Below are 15,224 nucleotides of genomic sequence, written 5' to 3' on the forward strand. Positions count from 1 at the left end.
AAGTGGCTTATAAGGCTTTTAACAGTCCACACACACACACACACCTCTTTCACAAAGTGGCAGAATTGCTGCAGTACAATCGGGCAATTAGACAAACCCGACGCCACTTCCCTCTCTGAAGCAACTTCACTTCATGCTCTCACTCGCTGTCTTCCGTATTTTCCCTCCCTCGCCTCATCCGCCGCTCCCAAAGGCAACACCACAACTGAGCGGACCCTCCGTCTCCCTGGCTCCTCTCACACGCCGCCTAAAAGCTCTGTGCATCAAGGGAACGCTTCCTCCTTCTCCTCAATGACCCATCCCATCACGCACACACTCCCACAGCCACACACACACACACAAACACACACACACACACTCCCACACACACACACACAGGAAGTTGTGGATGCGTCTGTCAAGCTCCCGCCTCGCTGCTTCCTCCTGCCACTGTTTCTCTTCTTAATGACCGACTTCATCCCTCTCGCTCCCTTCCCACCTCGCTTCCTTCTCTCTCGACGGCCTCGTTGTCATTATGGTCTGCTTGCCCACTTAAAAGCTTTTCAGAGTTTTGGTCCTGTTTCACTTCTGGTGGGATGGAGGAGTTGGGCTGCTACCCTCCAGTGACCGTGGAAGAGCAGCAGGAAGACGGAAAGAAGCCATGATGAGGGGCAAACCATGGCATGCCAGAAGTTTAAAGTCAAACTTTAACTACAAGCAGGATGACTGTCTTATTTATCCTCCTAAGACCTGGTGTGGTTTTTTTTATTGCTGCTTTGGACCCCAGTTAAGAAATTGAATATTATGCTGTAGACAATAAAACATGTGATGTCCACATGTGTGTACACCAGGTCGTAGGAGGTTAATGTATTTGTTTTAGTCCTGTAGCTTCAAACCACAACAGAAGGGTTGGTTTCTGAGTTCTAGTTTCATGTGGTGTAAACTTGGATCTGATATTACTTTTTCAGTTTAGGAGACATGCTGATTACAAACCGTCATGTGGTGACAGTAAACCTCAGCCAACTGAAGCAACAGGGTCAAAAAAGTGGTGCGAAATTAATTCAAGTTACTAATGTTAAAGGTGGTTTAACCAGGTGTTGAATCAAGTGTACTTGTTTTGAATGCACTGCTCCTGTATTTTAGCTCAGTTTTGGTAAATAAATAATGATATGGTTGTCATCTGTGAGTTGATAATGAGTGTGCTCCGTTCACACCAGTATTGGGTCTGTGCAGTTGTGTTCAGCTGTCCGAGACAGCTGCACGTACAGATGTTGCTCTGAGCGCTGCATGTTATTAGGTTTAAAACCAACCTGCTCTGTAAAACCTCTGTACTAGCGACTCCTTGTGTCACCTTCAGATGGACGTTTGGATCTTTTGCACCCAAAAGATAATTTAAACGATTCACCAAGTGGATCCATATCGCCAAGTCCTTGTTCTTGAGTGCTATCATATTATTACTCAGATATCGCAGTCAACTAGTGGTTAAAATGTGTTTACAGAGGTATTAGATATTTTTTTCCCACAAAAATAGTGTAATATTTCTGATGCTGTTGTTCATCTAATCTGTAAAACCTGAGAGTGAAAAGAGGGTTTACTTTTCCTTATGACTAATCAAGTAAACACACCTTCTGTCCTGAATTTGATCTGCAGTTTTAACCTTCAGTACATGCAAGAAGGGTCAGTTTTAAGTCTCTACTCCTAAAATGCTTATGTTTTTCTTCTTCTTTTTGGGGGGGGGTCGGGTGCATATTATACCTCTGAAATCATGTAACCTTAGTTGGTATTTAAATAATTATGTAGACGGGAGTAGGAAGTAATGTATCTGCTCATTAACATGCATGCTTAGTCAGACATCCCTGTTTAAAGATTGAGAGGGATAATCAGTCAGGATGTCAGGGAGAGATGAGGGTTCACTCTAACTGTGTATTGGGGACACCAGGTTATTGTAACTGACTTAAATTCTGCAATACATTTATTTTATTTTTTTTTAAAGTATCTCCCCAGTTTATTCAAAATATCTTGCTGCAGTGATCTTCTATAATCTGGAATGCATCTTTTGTTTTATTGTACAACATGTTGCTATAAACTCCTCTGTGGTTGCATCAGCATCATAACAATCCACATCTGCTTCCAGTAACATTTATCTTCTAGAATTTGAAAAGTTATCATTTATGGTTTGAATGCAATATCTCTACAACCCTAACTGTAGTTTAAGGTCAAAGATACAGTGGCACAGACAGCATCATGAAGACCATGCAATGACCTCTAACGCTCATATTTAAAAAGTTATGAATTTTAGTTAGTTGAGCTGTAAGTAATATTCAGCATCCAAGAAAGTGAGACCTCAACTGAATGACAGAGAGGGCGGTTCACTCAGAGAGTGGGGGTATCGCTGCTAGAGAGCAGGAAATAAACAGAGAGCAACGTCTTCATCTCAAGCGTTTTTTCATCTCTTATGCACCTCGTCCTCTTCACCATCCGGCGCTCACCCATCTAATTGCTACATATTGATGTCCCCAGGCTCAATGCAAAGTCATTGAGCTGTAATGTATGAACTGTGTTAAATAAATGAAGTAGTAGGTGGCCAATTTCAGACCACTAGACTCAGTGGGTGGAAGGCGGGCGACCATTTCCTGGCATAAATGTGAGGCCGGATAAATAAGTCAGCGACTGACGCAGGAACATCACCCTCGGAGGTCTGACAACTGGATGGATGCAACTGGGAGTTGTGATGGACTAAACTCATCATCAGGTCCCATGGTGATTTTTTTGGGGGGATTTTTTTAAGGGGGGGCACATTTTAATTACTTTGATATTATAATTTAAAACGTAGACACACTTGCATGGCAGAGGAGAGTGCAGTAGAAAAAAAATTCTCCAGATTATGGGGGGGAGACTTAAAAAACTCAGCAGGGCAGGAGTCTGAGTCGTATCTGCACTCGGCTGTCTGACCTCTGGGAATTACACCAAGAGGAGATATTTTCTTTCTTTGGTAAACATCAAAAACAGATTCATTCAGAGGCAACCCGTGGTTTCCCTTTAATAAGATATCAGTTCTCCCTCATAGCGCCCCTATCTCCTCTTTACACAAAGACAAAATGAAGATTAATGACTGTATGTATGATGAGAAACACAATCTAACCAGAAGGCCATGGATTTCTTCTCTCCGTGTTTAAGTAGTGATGAGAAGATGCGATAAAGCGCAGTGAGCAATGTATCCTTCTGCATTTGCATGAATGCCAGTTCATTTCCGTCTAATATCATGTCTCATCTCATGTCTCATCTCAGCCTTAATGGACAGCAACCAAACCGGTCTGAACGTCTCACAGACAAACAGATTTAAACTGTACGTGAGCCAGATCCATCTTTGGACAAAATTCAACTCAGAAAATATCAGTGATACTTCGCACACACCAATGTCTGTGGACTCGGACGCAGATACTCACGGCCAGCATGAATTTGGCATCCTCGACTTTGTCTGTATCCAGCAGCTGGAGGAAGAGATCTGAGGCCGGTCTGTAGCAGGCAAAGTGGTTGGCCAGCCGCTCCGCCATGGCACTCACTGCGACACATCATCACCGTCTTTACTTAGCATCTCCATGTCAGAACAGGCCATTTGCATATAGTGTGTGGATGTGTTTTTCTGTCACGTGAACACATGTGCATTAGGGCTGGGCGATATATCGAGATTTTAATATATATCGATATATTTTCAAACTCGATATGGTACGAGACAATATCGTTTATATCGATTTAAAAAAAAAAAAAAAAAAAATTATGATTTTGATATAGCTTATTTTGTGACAAATTGACTTGAATGTTTTATTTGAGATTTGCACAAACTGTCAACCTCAGTGGAAAAGTCTGCCTGTTACTGTCTACATTGTATTAATTGCACAGTTTATTTTAATTTAATTGTTATGCAGGAAAGAGATATTTGTTTTATTTTATTCAAGAAGCATTTTTATTCTATATATGCAGGCAGTTTATTTTTATTTCATTTGTTTTATACATTTTGATATTGTGTAGACCTCTGTTAATAAAGGTACCTGTGTGACATTTGGCACGAGGCATTGTATTAAAACTGACTGTTTTTTTAAGGGTTTTTCTCAGAAAAAATGAAGCTAACAGAGATGCTATGCTATAATGCTTTGGGGGAAACCCCAATTATGGCACAGAAAAAATACCGATATATATCGAGTATCGCCATTCAGCTGGAAAATATCGAGATATGACTTTTGGTCCATATCACCCAGCCCTAATGTGCATTGTGTATATTTGTGCGTCTTACGCTTGTCTAGCACTTTGTCGTTTCCAGATTCCAGGACTTTTCTGAAGACAAAGGACATGCTCGGATTTGTGCTGTTTGGACTCGTGTACAATCCCTCAAACAACTCCACCGCTGAGTCCATGTCACCACTGAAGAGAAAGGAGAAAGTGTAAGGAAGTTACATCCACGTTTGTTCAACTTCTCATATTCAAAACTATGAACAGTTGCATGTAAATGTGTTCTGAAACAGCGACTATATATTACTTTCAAAGCCCACAAGGACAATGTGCAACGAGTTGATGAGAAGCAGATATATGAGGGATTAAAGAAAAACATGCACCCTAGAACTCTTTAAGATGTTTTTAGACATGATGATATGATAATTTTTTGCCATTTACTACCTTCCGCTGGGAAAACTCATTCTCTCGCTCAAACTAGGAAAAGCTTTTCGGCTGAAGTTTCTGCAGCCAAACAAAAGCTTGTACACCAAAGTGCTACAAATCGAATACAACTCAACCTGGCAACCCGAACATCGGACTAAAACTCTGAGTTCCCTGCCCCCTCCCCGCCGTCACCGGTCGTAATGAATTTTTAACAAACGGGGTGTGTGCACATCACTCTGCATGTATATGTGTGAGCGTTCAGAGGTGGGGGAACATATCTGAGCTGATTGTTGCGACCGGGACCGTCTGAATAATTCAGCAAGGGGCCCCTCTAAATGTGGCGCGCTGCTTTCCGGACCTGCTCGCTTTTTAGCCACAGCTCTTAACCAGTCAGCTTGACTCAGATACAGTGGGGAAGCACTTGTCAGAGAGGCTCAGAGCAGCGCTCCCATAGGTCAGGGTTCAAGCTGACAGGCCCGTACTGCGATGGCCAATCGGGCGTGAGGCCGCCTTGCTATTTTTCACTTCCTGCTGTCCCTCCAAAGTGGCATGGGGACGCTACCGCTCGAGTTGGGGGACCACGCTAATGCTGCAAGTAGCACAATGAAACTTTGATGCACAATGCCCATTATTAGTTCACTCTGTTGTTTAAGGAGTGGAGGATGGGTGTTTTCATGACATTAAAAGTAGCCCGTGAGTAATCCTATTATGTCCTGTGTTTCCCATTTGCTCCCGATGCCCGGCTCAGCCCTGCTTTTACTTTAAAAGTGTGTCGGTCTGCATCTTGTCACACCGCTGGTGTTGCATTAAATTGTTAAGTCTGTCTAAGAGTGTTTACACAAAACAATAAAAGATTCACACAGGACCGCACTGACAAAGGCTTTGGAACATGTAGCCTGCAGCCTTGCTCATCTGCAGTTGTTTGTTTTCCTATGTGGTGTCTGCCTGTGCTGCATTTGACTCAGTATGGAGGGTGTTGGTCTTAAAGGAACAAATAAATACTTGAGCAGCTCTTGAACAGCCCAGTGTCACTTGTGCATAATGAAAATCCTTCTAAATGTTTGTGCATAGAAAAATTAGATGATCCTTAAGTCAGACTAGCCAGAAATCTGGAAAAACATCACTTAAGACCTTTCGAGAGAATCTCCAGACACAGACTTCTTGTCCTTACTTTTTGATGTGTGCGAGGGCTGCGTTATTAACAAACAGCATGCTGGACAGGTTGAAGGTTGTGCCAAGATTCTTAATTAGTGACTCCACTTCTTGGATCCCTGCTACATCACCATGTTCACCCAGGCCCTGAACTATCCTGGTGATGGCCAGTTTGGAGGGCACCTGATCCACCTGAAGCATAGACTTCAGTTTCTCCAGAGCATCTGTAAACGAGCACAAGAAGTGAATGTGTTGGCAAGCTACTTGGCAACAAGTGTGCGTTCAGTGCCTATTTCTGATTGTTACCTTTGACCTGGCCTCTCTTGCAGTATGAGATGAGAAGCAAACTGACGGCGATATCGCTCAGCTTGAACCCTGGCAGATGAGACTCAGCACTGGGGGAGAGAATATGTTCCGTTATCATTTTAGTCGATTTGATGAAAATTAAATATCATTCTTAATGAAAGGGGACAAAATAGTACAGTAATACATTGTAATGATTATGCCTAGAGTGTAAAACAGGGTCAATTTAACAAAATGGACAATAAACCGATGCATCTGTCGCTATCCAAGTGGCAGGATGTGGCCGTGGTGGATGCAAATCAATGTGCAGAAATGTTTTTTGTGGGGATTTTAGCATCAATAGCCTTGCTCTATGACTATTTTCCAGGGATTTAATTCACTAAATCAAGTGCAAAACAGACAATGCCATGTAGTTATTTTTTAATCAGCATGTTTTTCCACTGAAGTTTCCAGAAAATACACAATTTCACTGTCAGATAATCTGTACAACTAATGGAAAATAAAGGCTGATCTGTGGACTGTTTTTGCACGTGTAGCGTGACTGTGGCTGGAGGTTTTTATTTGTGTATCATGTAATCCAGTGTGGGGTAGGTTGTTTCTGTGAAAATGAAAAAAAGAAGTATCAATTTATATAACGATATATTGATATTAGATCATGTACACTGGAGAGATTTTATCCATGTGCGAGTGATGCCACGAAAAGGGCTGTTATTTCTAACTTTAGAGCTGATATAGTCGTGTACCATTAAGAGAAAATCTTTTTAATCTGTAATGACTGAACTATCTATGTGGCATGTTAGGCTTTGAATTCTATGTCATTCTGAGGCATCACATTTGGAAAAGCATTAGACTGCACAGAGACGGAGGGGATAAACACATGAGCTGAAAGACATAAGACAGACAAGACAATAGGAACAAATCTGATAGGCAGCAGGTCTGAGCCTCTAGTAAAGCGCCTGCTGTGACCTGAAAATAATACAGACATCAAGCAGTTGATTGATGTTGCCGTATACGTGATGTTCCTTCCTGCTGAGCTCCCTCCTGAGTGTTTTTTGTACATCTGCGTGGTATTATGTGGGATGTGGAGGCTGGAAGAGGCTGAATGCTACATGATTGAGGCCTCTGTGAGTTGCTTCTGCTCAACTCCTATTCCCCTCACGCGGTGTATGTTTGCTGTCCTATTCACCCTTCCTCCTTTTCATTTATTTGCCACTAAAACCTCAATCAAACTTGCCTTGTGTCTTTTTTTTTCTATTCATTATTATAGCCCTGAAACCAGATTAATCCTTCCACTCAATTGAGCATCAGGCTGGCAATCCTTATCGCCACGGCGACACCAGGCCAAGCAGCATCCGGCAGCTGCTGTGACAGGGTCACGCCAAAGATTGGAGCGGTAACAGGGTCACTGACTGATTGCTGCGGAGACTGAGCAGTGGGGGTGTGGGGTCAGAATTATTCTTATCAAGTGAGAGAAAATCTCCAGAGGCCGTCGCTCACTCTTTCTTCCCAACACACACTCCACCGCTCTCACCTTCTCCTTCGAGGAGTATTGCATTTTAGCCAATGAATACATCCTCTGCCTCTTCCTCTCTCTCATCATCACTCTCTCTCAATCCCTTAATCTTACCATAAGCACCCCGCTGCTCAATTCTGTACAGATTACCCAAAAACAAACATACACATACGCAAGCACTGAGATTTAATGCCTATAGCGTCTTCATTATCCTCATATATGATTAAATCTAGCCCTCCTCCTTTCGTTCACTCCTTTTTTCCCCATTTAGCCCCTTTTATCTCTGTCATTTCCTTCCCTTCTCCATCTTTCCTCCGACTCTCCTCTCAGCTCATTTCACTTTTCATTAAGAGTGCAGATAAACTAAGCTTTTATCCAGGCAGGGATGCCATACACCAATTCAAACTGAGACTGGAGATGGGTTATCACTCACATTGCCTTGTGCTTGTTCAAACACGCGTCTAAAATTGATATGATTATTCTTATAATAAAAGAGAGCAAACCATGTAGAGTGCTGAAAAGGGGGAAGAGATTGCTGGTATAATGGATGTTTTTGCATGTTTTTCTTCATCCTGTACAATTTAGTCACTGCAGCTTTTCTCTCAGTGTATGTCATTATGTTATTATCTCTTCGCTTCGGTTTTTCCTCCGCTGTAAGAAAGTGATATAAAGAAAAGAACAAAAGGAGATAAAGAAAAAGTAGATTACCTAAAAAACAAACAGCAGAGAAGATCGGCTCAATACTAAGCTCGAATCTGTAATACCTCTGTCTATCCATCCATTAGTCGGCAAGCCTAAGCCCTGATACGGCCCCGGTAACACAACAACACATGATACATCACTAATTGGAGGAAGATTGATGTTTCCGCACAAAGTCACCCTCTTCCCAGAAAACCAAAATGAATCTGGACATCTGAGCCTGTGTGTGTTTTGGGGCTTAATATGAACCATTGTCAAAACCCAGCAGGGTTGGATAAGTTAACACACAATCATTTTATAATGCCCATGTCTTAGGAGCTGCAGTTTAACCCGACGTGACCCGCCGCAACCAACAACGACAGGACATGTAGCAGCGCTTTAACCACACTACATGTTGACTCGGGTATTTGTGGTGTTCCAGGATCAAAACACAGTGTTGAGTTGTCTGTCTGGTCTGAGTTTAAGTATTTTGCGTTTAATAACAAGTATAAACTTAAAATGAACTCCTAGAGCCTTTTATAGCAGCTGCATAGACCTAAAAAAAGGCCCTGAAAGATTTGGATCTGTTGAGATACCTACATTCCCTTGACTACCATAGCATCCTCCAGAGACCCTTCAGCCATGAGAGCACGGATCAGGTGATCGTAAGGGGAGGGGTTTAGTGCCAAGCCCGTTTTCTCAGCTTCCTTCAGCACGCCGTATGCTTCTGCAAAAGGAAAAACGAAAAAGACCAGAGAGTTAAAGATTAAACTGGATGAAGAAGAGGAGAACTTCAGAACATCTACATTTTCTTTAACTGGTAATTTATTTAACAAAATCTAAGCAACAGTGGGAACCAAGTACAACCCTGTTGTTGGTTAGTAGCAGTCAGGTGCTGCTAATCATCTGTCCACCCATCAGGTCAGGGGGAGCAGCAGCCTCAGCAACGAGACCCAGACCTCCCTCTCTCCAGCTAGCTTCTCTAGTTCCTCCAGGGTACAACTGAGGTGATCCCTCCAGCACCAACGCAAAACACGCACCGTACGTAGCTCGTCGCCGCGTACCCTACGGCGTAGCTCTGCGTCGATTTAATGCAGAACCATAATTCAGGCTTCACCTGTTGCCGCAAATCTTCACACACTCCTCAGCAGAAATTTTTCTACAAAACGGCAAGATATAAATCTACACTTTTTACACAGAATGGAGAAAATACAATAGGTTTCGAAATATCTAGCTCCCATTGGTCGTTAATATTGTTGAAAGACAATAGAGGTTATAGTAGGCTAAGTGAAAAGGAGTTCTTTGTATCTGAACTCGATTGCTCTTCCTCCGGAAGACCCAGATGTCTGGCACAGTAAAATTGAAATTGAATTGCAAGAACTGAATTTGAATTGTGAGAAGTGAATGTAGATTCAGTTTTTCAATGCAATGATTCAAATTAAACAATACAAATTCAAATTATGTGATTCAGATTCAGTTTTTTAATGCAATTATTCAAGTCGAGCAATTCAAATTCAAATATAATATTATAATATTATAATATATAATATTATTCAAATTCAGTTTCTAGTGGCACATATTTCTGCCCATATGGGTCTGCCCTGGGTTGGACATGTCCAAAACCCTTCCCTAAGGATGCATCCAGGTTTCATCTTAACCAGCTACCTGAACCAACTCAACTGGCTCCTCTCCATGTGGGGGAGCAGCAACTTTACTCTGGATGACTGAACTTCTCGTCCCATCTCTCAGAGAGCCCGGACACTCTACACAGGAAACTCATTTCAGCCACTTGTATCCATGATCTCGTTTTGTCAGTCACTACCCACAGTTCATTGCCTCTGGTGATGGCCAGAAGATAAATCAACCAGTAAACAGAGAGCCTTAACTCCCCCGCTTGAAGCAGCACTTGATCCCAAACCTAAAGAGGGCCTTCCACCATTTTCCAGAGAACTATGGTATCGGATGTGGAGGTGCTGATACTCATCCCTCCCACTTCACACTTGGCTGTAAGCTACTAGTGCACACTGACTTGATGAAGCCAACAGGACCACATCATATCCACAATGCAGAGACAGAATCCTGAGGTCACCAAACAGGGCCTTCGGCCCTGTTTGGCTGCACCTAGAATTCCTATCCACTAAAGTTATGAATGGAATCGGGAACGGTAGGGAATATGCAGCTATAACCTGTGCCTTTGAAAAACAGACTGAATGGGCTGCAAGGTAACCAACCACAGCAGTTACTGCAGGGACGTTTGTTGGGAGTGGTTTCCTGGACAACTGCTGTCCCCTAAAAACTGGCTTCTGCCAGATCCAATCAAGTCATGGATACTCTGCATGACTCAAACCACAAATAAAAATACTTGTGGTTCTATCTGATGCACAACACCACATTTTAGTAGCATGTCAGTAACAGAAGCATCTTTCTGCTTTACCGACAGTCTCCATCAAGCTGCTCAGAGCAGATGAGCTAGCCCAGGGATCAGCAACCCGCGGCTCTAGAGCCGCATGCGGCTCTTTAGCGCCGCCCTAGTGGCTCCTGGAGCTTTTTCAAAAATGTTTGACCTTTTTTTTCCTTTTTTTCTTTCTTCTTGTTTTTCTTCCTTTTTTCTCTTCCTTTATCCTTTCCTTTTTAATCTCAACATTTTCACTTTTTTCTCGACATGTCCAATTTTTTCTCAAGGTTTTGAGTTTTTTCTCAAGATTGTACTTCAAAATTAATCTTGACTTTTTGACTTTTTTCTCGACATTTTGACTTTTTTGTGCATAATGAAAAAAAAATCTTCCTCCTCCTAAAATATTATATTTTTCTCCTGCCTAGCCCTAATACTCTTCCATAGATTCGCGTAACAAAAATAGTCATGTGGAAAGACATTAGCATGCTACATTTGAAGCCGAGGACCCAGTTATAACCAATATAGAAACATGCAGCATGTGTTGTCTTCATTCTAAGGCTTATACAAGACTTTTCATTTTTTGCGGCTCCAGACATATTTGTTTTTTGTGTTTTTGGTCCAATATGGCTCTTTCAACATTTTGGGTTGCCGACCCCTGCGCTAGACAAAGTCAAAAAAGGCAAATCCACAAGAATTCTGGTCCACTCCTTAAATGCAACTCAGTATGATGTCATCACTGCAAAAAAAAAATGTCAACACATAAAACTACAAGGCAGCAAAAGCTTTTCATAATGACTACACAAGAAAGAACAGCTGATGAATTTTGCAAGCTTGGAGATGCAATGATTAAATGACACAGAGTAGACTTCAATCAGACAGACTACACGATATCATGCTGTGTGGAGGAAACCGCATTGCTGATCGGATCTAATAAACTGATTAAAATCTGGGCTCAAAATGTCATTCAGCAGGTTTTAAATCAGGTTGCATCAGACTGGAAAATGGAACTTTACGCATCTAATATGGCCTTAAGTATTTAAAACCGGCTCCATATGTGTTTAATTCAGATCTGTGTCATGTAGGTCAGTGACATGGGGACCTCCCGCTGCTTACCTTTGGCTTTGCCCTTCTTACAGAGAGCCAGCAGACGGTATTGGTAACCAGCACCGATCTCTTCTGCCGTGGCGGCTGGTGGAGAGTGACCTTGCTGTGGGGGGGTGCCGGTGCTGGTAGCGGCGGTCTGTTCGTACCATGTCTGTAAATGACACACGGAGAAAACATTACTCAACCTCAGTGTGATGCTTTCATCCAAACACGGCTACATCCAGCCTGGAAACACATTCAACTAGTGACAAGCTGGTGTGTGCATGTGTGTATGAAGACGCAATAGCGCTGGGCAGGCAGGGCAGGGTCCCCTCATGCTCGGTCACCCATGTACCAGTGAGGGGAGGGGGTTAAGCTGTATTGGCTAGGGGCAAATTAGGTCTGGCACCCCGGGGGCAAAAGAAAAATGTGTGTTGAAATGGAGGGGGGGTGGGGTGTCAACTGAAGAGCCCCTGGGGTCGCCAAGTTCAATGCTTCAGGCAACAGCAATCCCTTCCTGTCTCGTCATGCTTCGTGCTGGTGGAGCATACACACAAACGATGAGGAGAGAAGCAGTGAGGAGGAGTAGAGCTGCAGAAAACCATGTCCCTTTGTTTTTGGTCTGATTCATTTCTTTTAGAAAAAAAAAAAAAAGTCCAATCTCAGTCCAGCTGAGCATCAAGCATCAGCCATATGGTGGCATTTAGCTGCTGGTTAAATTAGTTGGGCATTGCAGATTTACAGCCAGATCAAGCTGTAATTCCTTTCACCAGCCAGCCAGCGTGATTGACTACACTTCAGATCAGAGCTTCAATCCTGTTTGCTCTGCATGTAATGAACAGGGGCTTAAAGTGCAGCGGGCTGGGGGGGTTGTGGAGAGCAGCTGATAAGAGTTTTCAGAGGATTTTTTTTTTTTTGATGAGGGGGGGGGGGGGGGGGGGGGGGCTTCACTCTGACAATTAGAGGGCAGAGTCAACTTTGCTCTTTTGGATAATTTATTCAGCGAGCAACAGCCTCTATGCAGAAAAAAATATCAAATTGTAGTATCATCAGGATGAAGAATAAGTGGCAAAAAGACCACTTTATTATGAAAGATGGAGAGCAACTTCAGTTTTTATTTAGCTGCACTTGTCGACGTGTCCTGTATTATACAATTCAGATCACTAGTAACACATTAACTATGTACAGAATATCACAAGACCACGGACGCAACCATGTTATGTACAGACGTAGGTTCCTAGTCGTCAAAAATCTACTTCAACTGCCTTTTATTGTGGTATTTCAGCCTTTTTAATTAAGTTGTTATCTTGTTGCTATAATTTCTCACTGGAAAATCATAAAACACTCCTTTGGATGTCATTATGGCTGTCCCGATCCGATATTGATATGGGATATTGGTCCGATATCAGCCAAAACACAAATATTAGATTTTATTGGACTGCATCTAAAATCTCTGATATAAATGCTCCGATAAAAGTAGTTAATTCAACAAAGTTCGCCCCAACATTTCTGACGTATAAAATAGGTGACACTTCACACTCCAACACAGTAGCTGGCGGTAATGCCTCTTAACGTCCAGCGTGTAGAGATCATGTGATCACTACAACAAGTGTGTGCATGTAACAAGGACAAGATATGTCGGCCGTGTTGATATAATATCAGATCCATATCGGTATCAGCCGATATTCATGGCTGCGATATCGGTATCATATCGGAAGTGAAAAAGTTGCACTGGGACAGCCCGAGATGTCATCATACAGACAGCTTCAGACTCCTCCATAGCTGTGCGTCTTTCATGGCCTTGGCTTTCAGGTTTTCGAGGAACCTGCTGGCAGTTATTATTCTGAACTTCTTCATAACATGCATCTAACAGAGCTGGGGGTTTTACCTCAGGCACCTCGAAAGGCACCTCCTGGCCATTATTCTTCAGGATCTCTGCCAGCAAATGTAGAGTCCTCTCCCGAGGAATGATGTTCTCTTCCTGCATCTTTGTCCACATGGCTTCTGCCTTCTTCCAGTCATTTTTCTCCTCTGTAAACAACCAGAAACAGATCAGTGAGGATGAAATTAGGGCTGCACGATTAATCGTTAAAAAATCGCGATCTCGATTCATGCTTGAACGCGATCTCATTTCCAAATGACGACGATTAAAAAAAAATAAAAAAAAAATAAAAATTTTTTTTTAAAGATGGCTGCATAAAAAAAGGACTAGGCCTATGTTCTAGGTCAGTGTTTCTCAATCCTGGTCCTCGAGTACCACTGTCCTGCATGTTTTAGATGCTACCCTGCTTCAGCAAACCGTGATAAAAGTACGTGTGTCATCAACAGAACTGTGCAGACCTTGGTGACAAGCTAATGAGGACCTTTAATTAGAATCAGGTGTGTTGGTGCAGGGAAACATCTAAAACATGCAGGACAGTGGTACTCGAGGACCAGGGTTGAGAAGCACTGTTCTAGGTTGTTGTAGTCCTGTCATGGTCAACTATCATGTTGTCATGTTTGTTATATTTTGTTAATGATTGTGGATTACATTTGGAGAAACATCTACCTTTCTCATCACCTGACACATATTGCACATAAATATTGTTAAAATTGTTATTGTTAAAATTATTTAAAGACAAGAGAGATGTTTATTGTTTTTATGTTCAATGTCAGCTGTTACAGCAAAAAGCAGCCAGAGGAATAATTTGTTGCCTCAGAACTACAGGATCTGTTACAACTCCCCTTTCTGAAAGGGTGTTCAACTCAGGGAGGAACAAATATTGTTAAATTGTTATTATTGTTTAAATTATTTAAAGACAAGAGAGATGTTTATTGTTTTTATGTTCAATGTCAGCTGTTACAAAGTTGATGCCAGTCTTTTATCAGGCACCATCATATTTTTTGTAACGTTTACCTTTTGTATCGGCAGCTTCTTAATAGCAGCAAAAGGCAATGGGGGGTTCATCCCAGCCAGAGGAATAATTTGTTGCCTCAGAACTACAGGATCTGTTACAAGTCCCCTTTCTGAAAGGGTGTTCAACTCAGGGAGGAACAAATATTGTTCAAAATTGTTATTATTGTTTAAATTATTCAAAGGTTTGTGTAAAGAAGACAAGAGATGTTTATTGTTATTATATTTTTGTTCAGCTGTTGCAAAGTTAAAGTAATAAGTGCAATACATTTTATATTGAAAAAAAAATCGTGAGAGAATCGTGATCTCAATTCTAAGCAAAAAAATCGTGATTCTCATTTTGTCCAGAATCGTGCAGCCCTAGATGAAATGTTTGATATTTGCTAAAAAGTCATGACACACAGACCTTTGGTGCTGAGCCGTCATCTCACCACTCAGACGGCACCAGAGAGCAATTTATGACAAAGCACTCCATGCTGAGAAAAGGCAATCAAAGCTCTAATCTGATCGACTGACTGACCCTCAACTATGCTGTAATTTATCAAACACACTAACTAGTGTGTGTGTGTGTGTGT

At 42.1% G+C, this 15,224-nt stretch overlaps 1 protein-coding gene across 1 annotated transcript in view; it reads right to left on the reverse strand.

Annotated features, from left to right (window-relative positions):
- lrpprc (leucine-rich pentatricopeptide repeat containing) overlaps positions 1–15,224 on the reverse strand; it is a 60,037-nt gene that overhangs the window by 4,608 nt on the left and 40,205 nt on the right. The window contains exons 28-34 of the mRNA XM_061744948.1: positions 13,645–13,787; positions 11,787–11,928; positions 8,879–9,005; positions 6,091–6,179; positions 5,804–6,008; positions 4,271–4,398; positions 3,426–3,541 (exon numbers count right to left, since the gene is read on the reverse strand). Coding sequence (XP_061600932.1) covers positions 3,426–3,541; positions 4,271–4,398; positions 5,804–6,008; positions 6,091–6,179; positions 8,879–9,005; positions 11,787–11,928; positions 13,645–13,787 — 950 coding nt within the window. The remainder of the gene's footprint in view (positions 1–3,425; positions 3,542–4,270; positions 4,399–5,803; positions 6,009–6,090; positions 6,180–8,878; positions 9,006–11,786; positions 11,929–13,644; positions 13,788–15,224) is intronic.

Source organism: Cololabis saira, chromosome 17, assembly GCF_033807715.1.
Source record: "Cololabis saira isolate AMF1-May2022 chromosome 17, fColSai1.1, whole genome shotgun sequence".
In the NCBI taxonomy this organism is placed as follows: domain Eukaryota; kingdom Metazoa; phylum Chordata; class Actinopteri; order Beloniformes; family Belonidae; genus Cololabis; species Cololabis saira.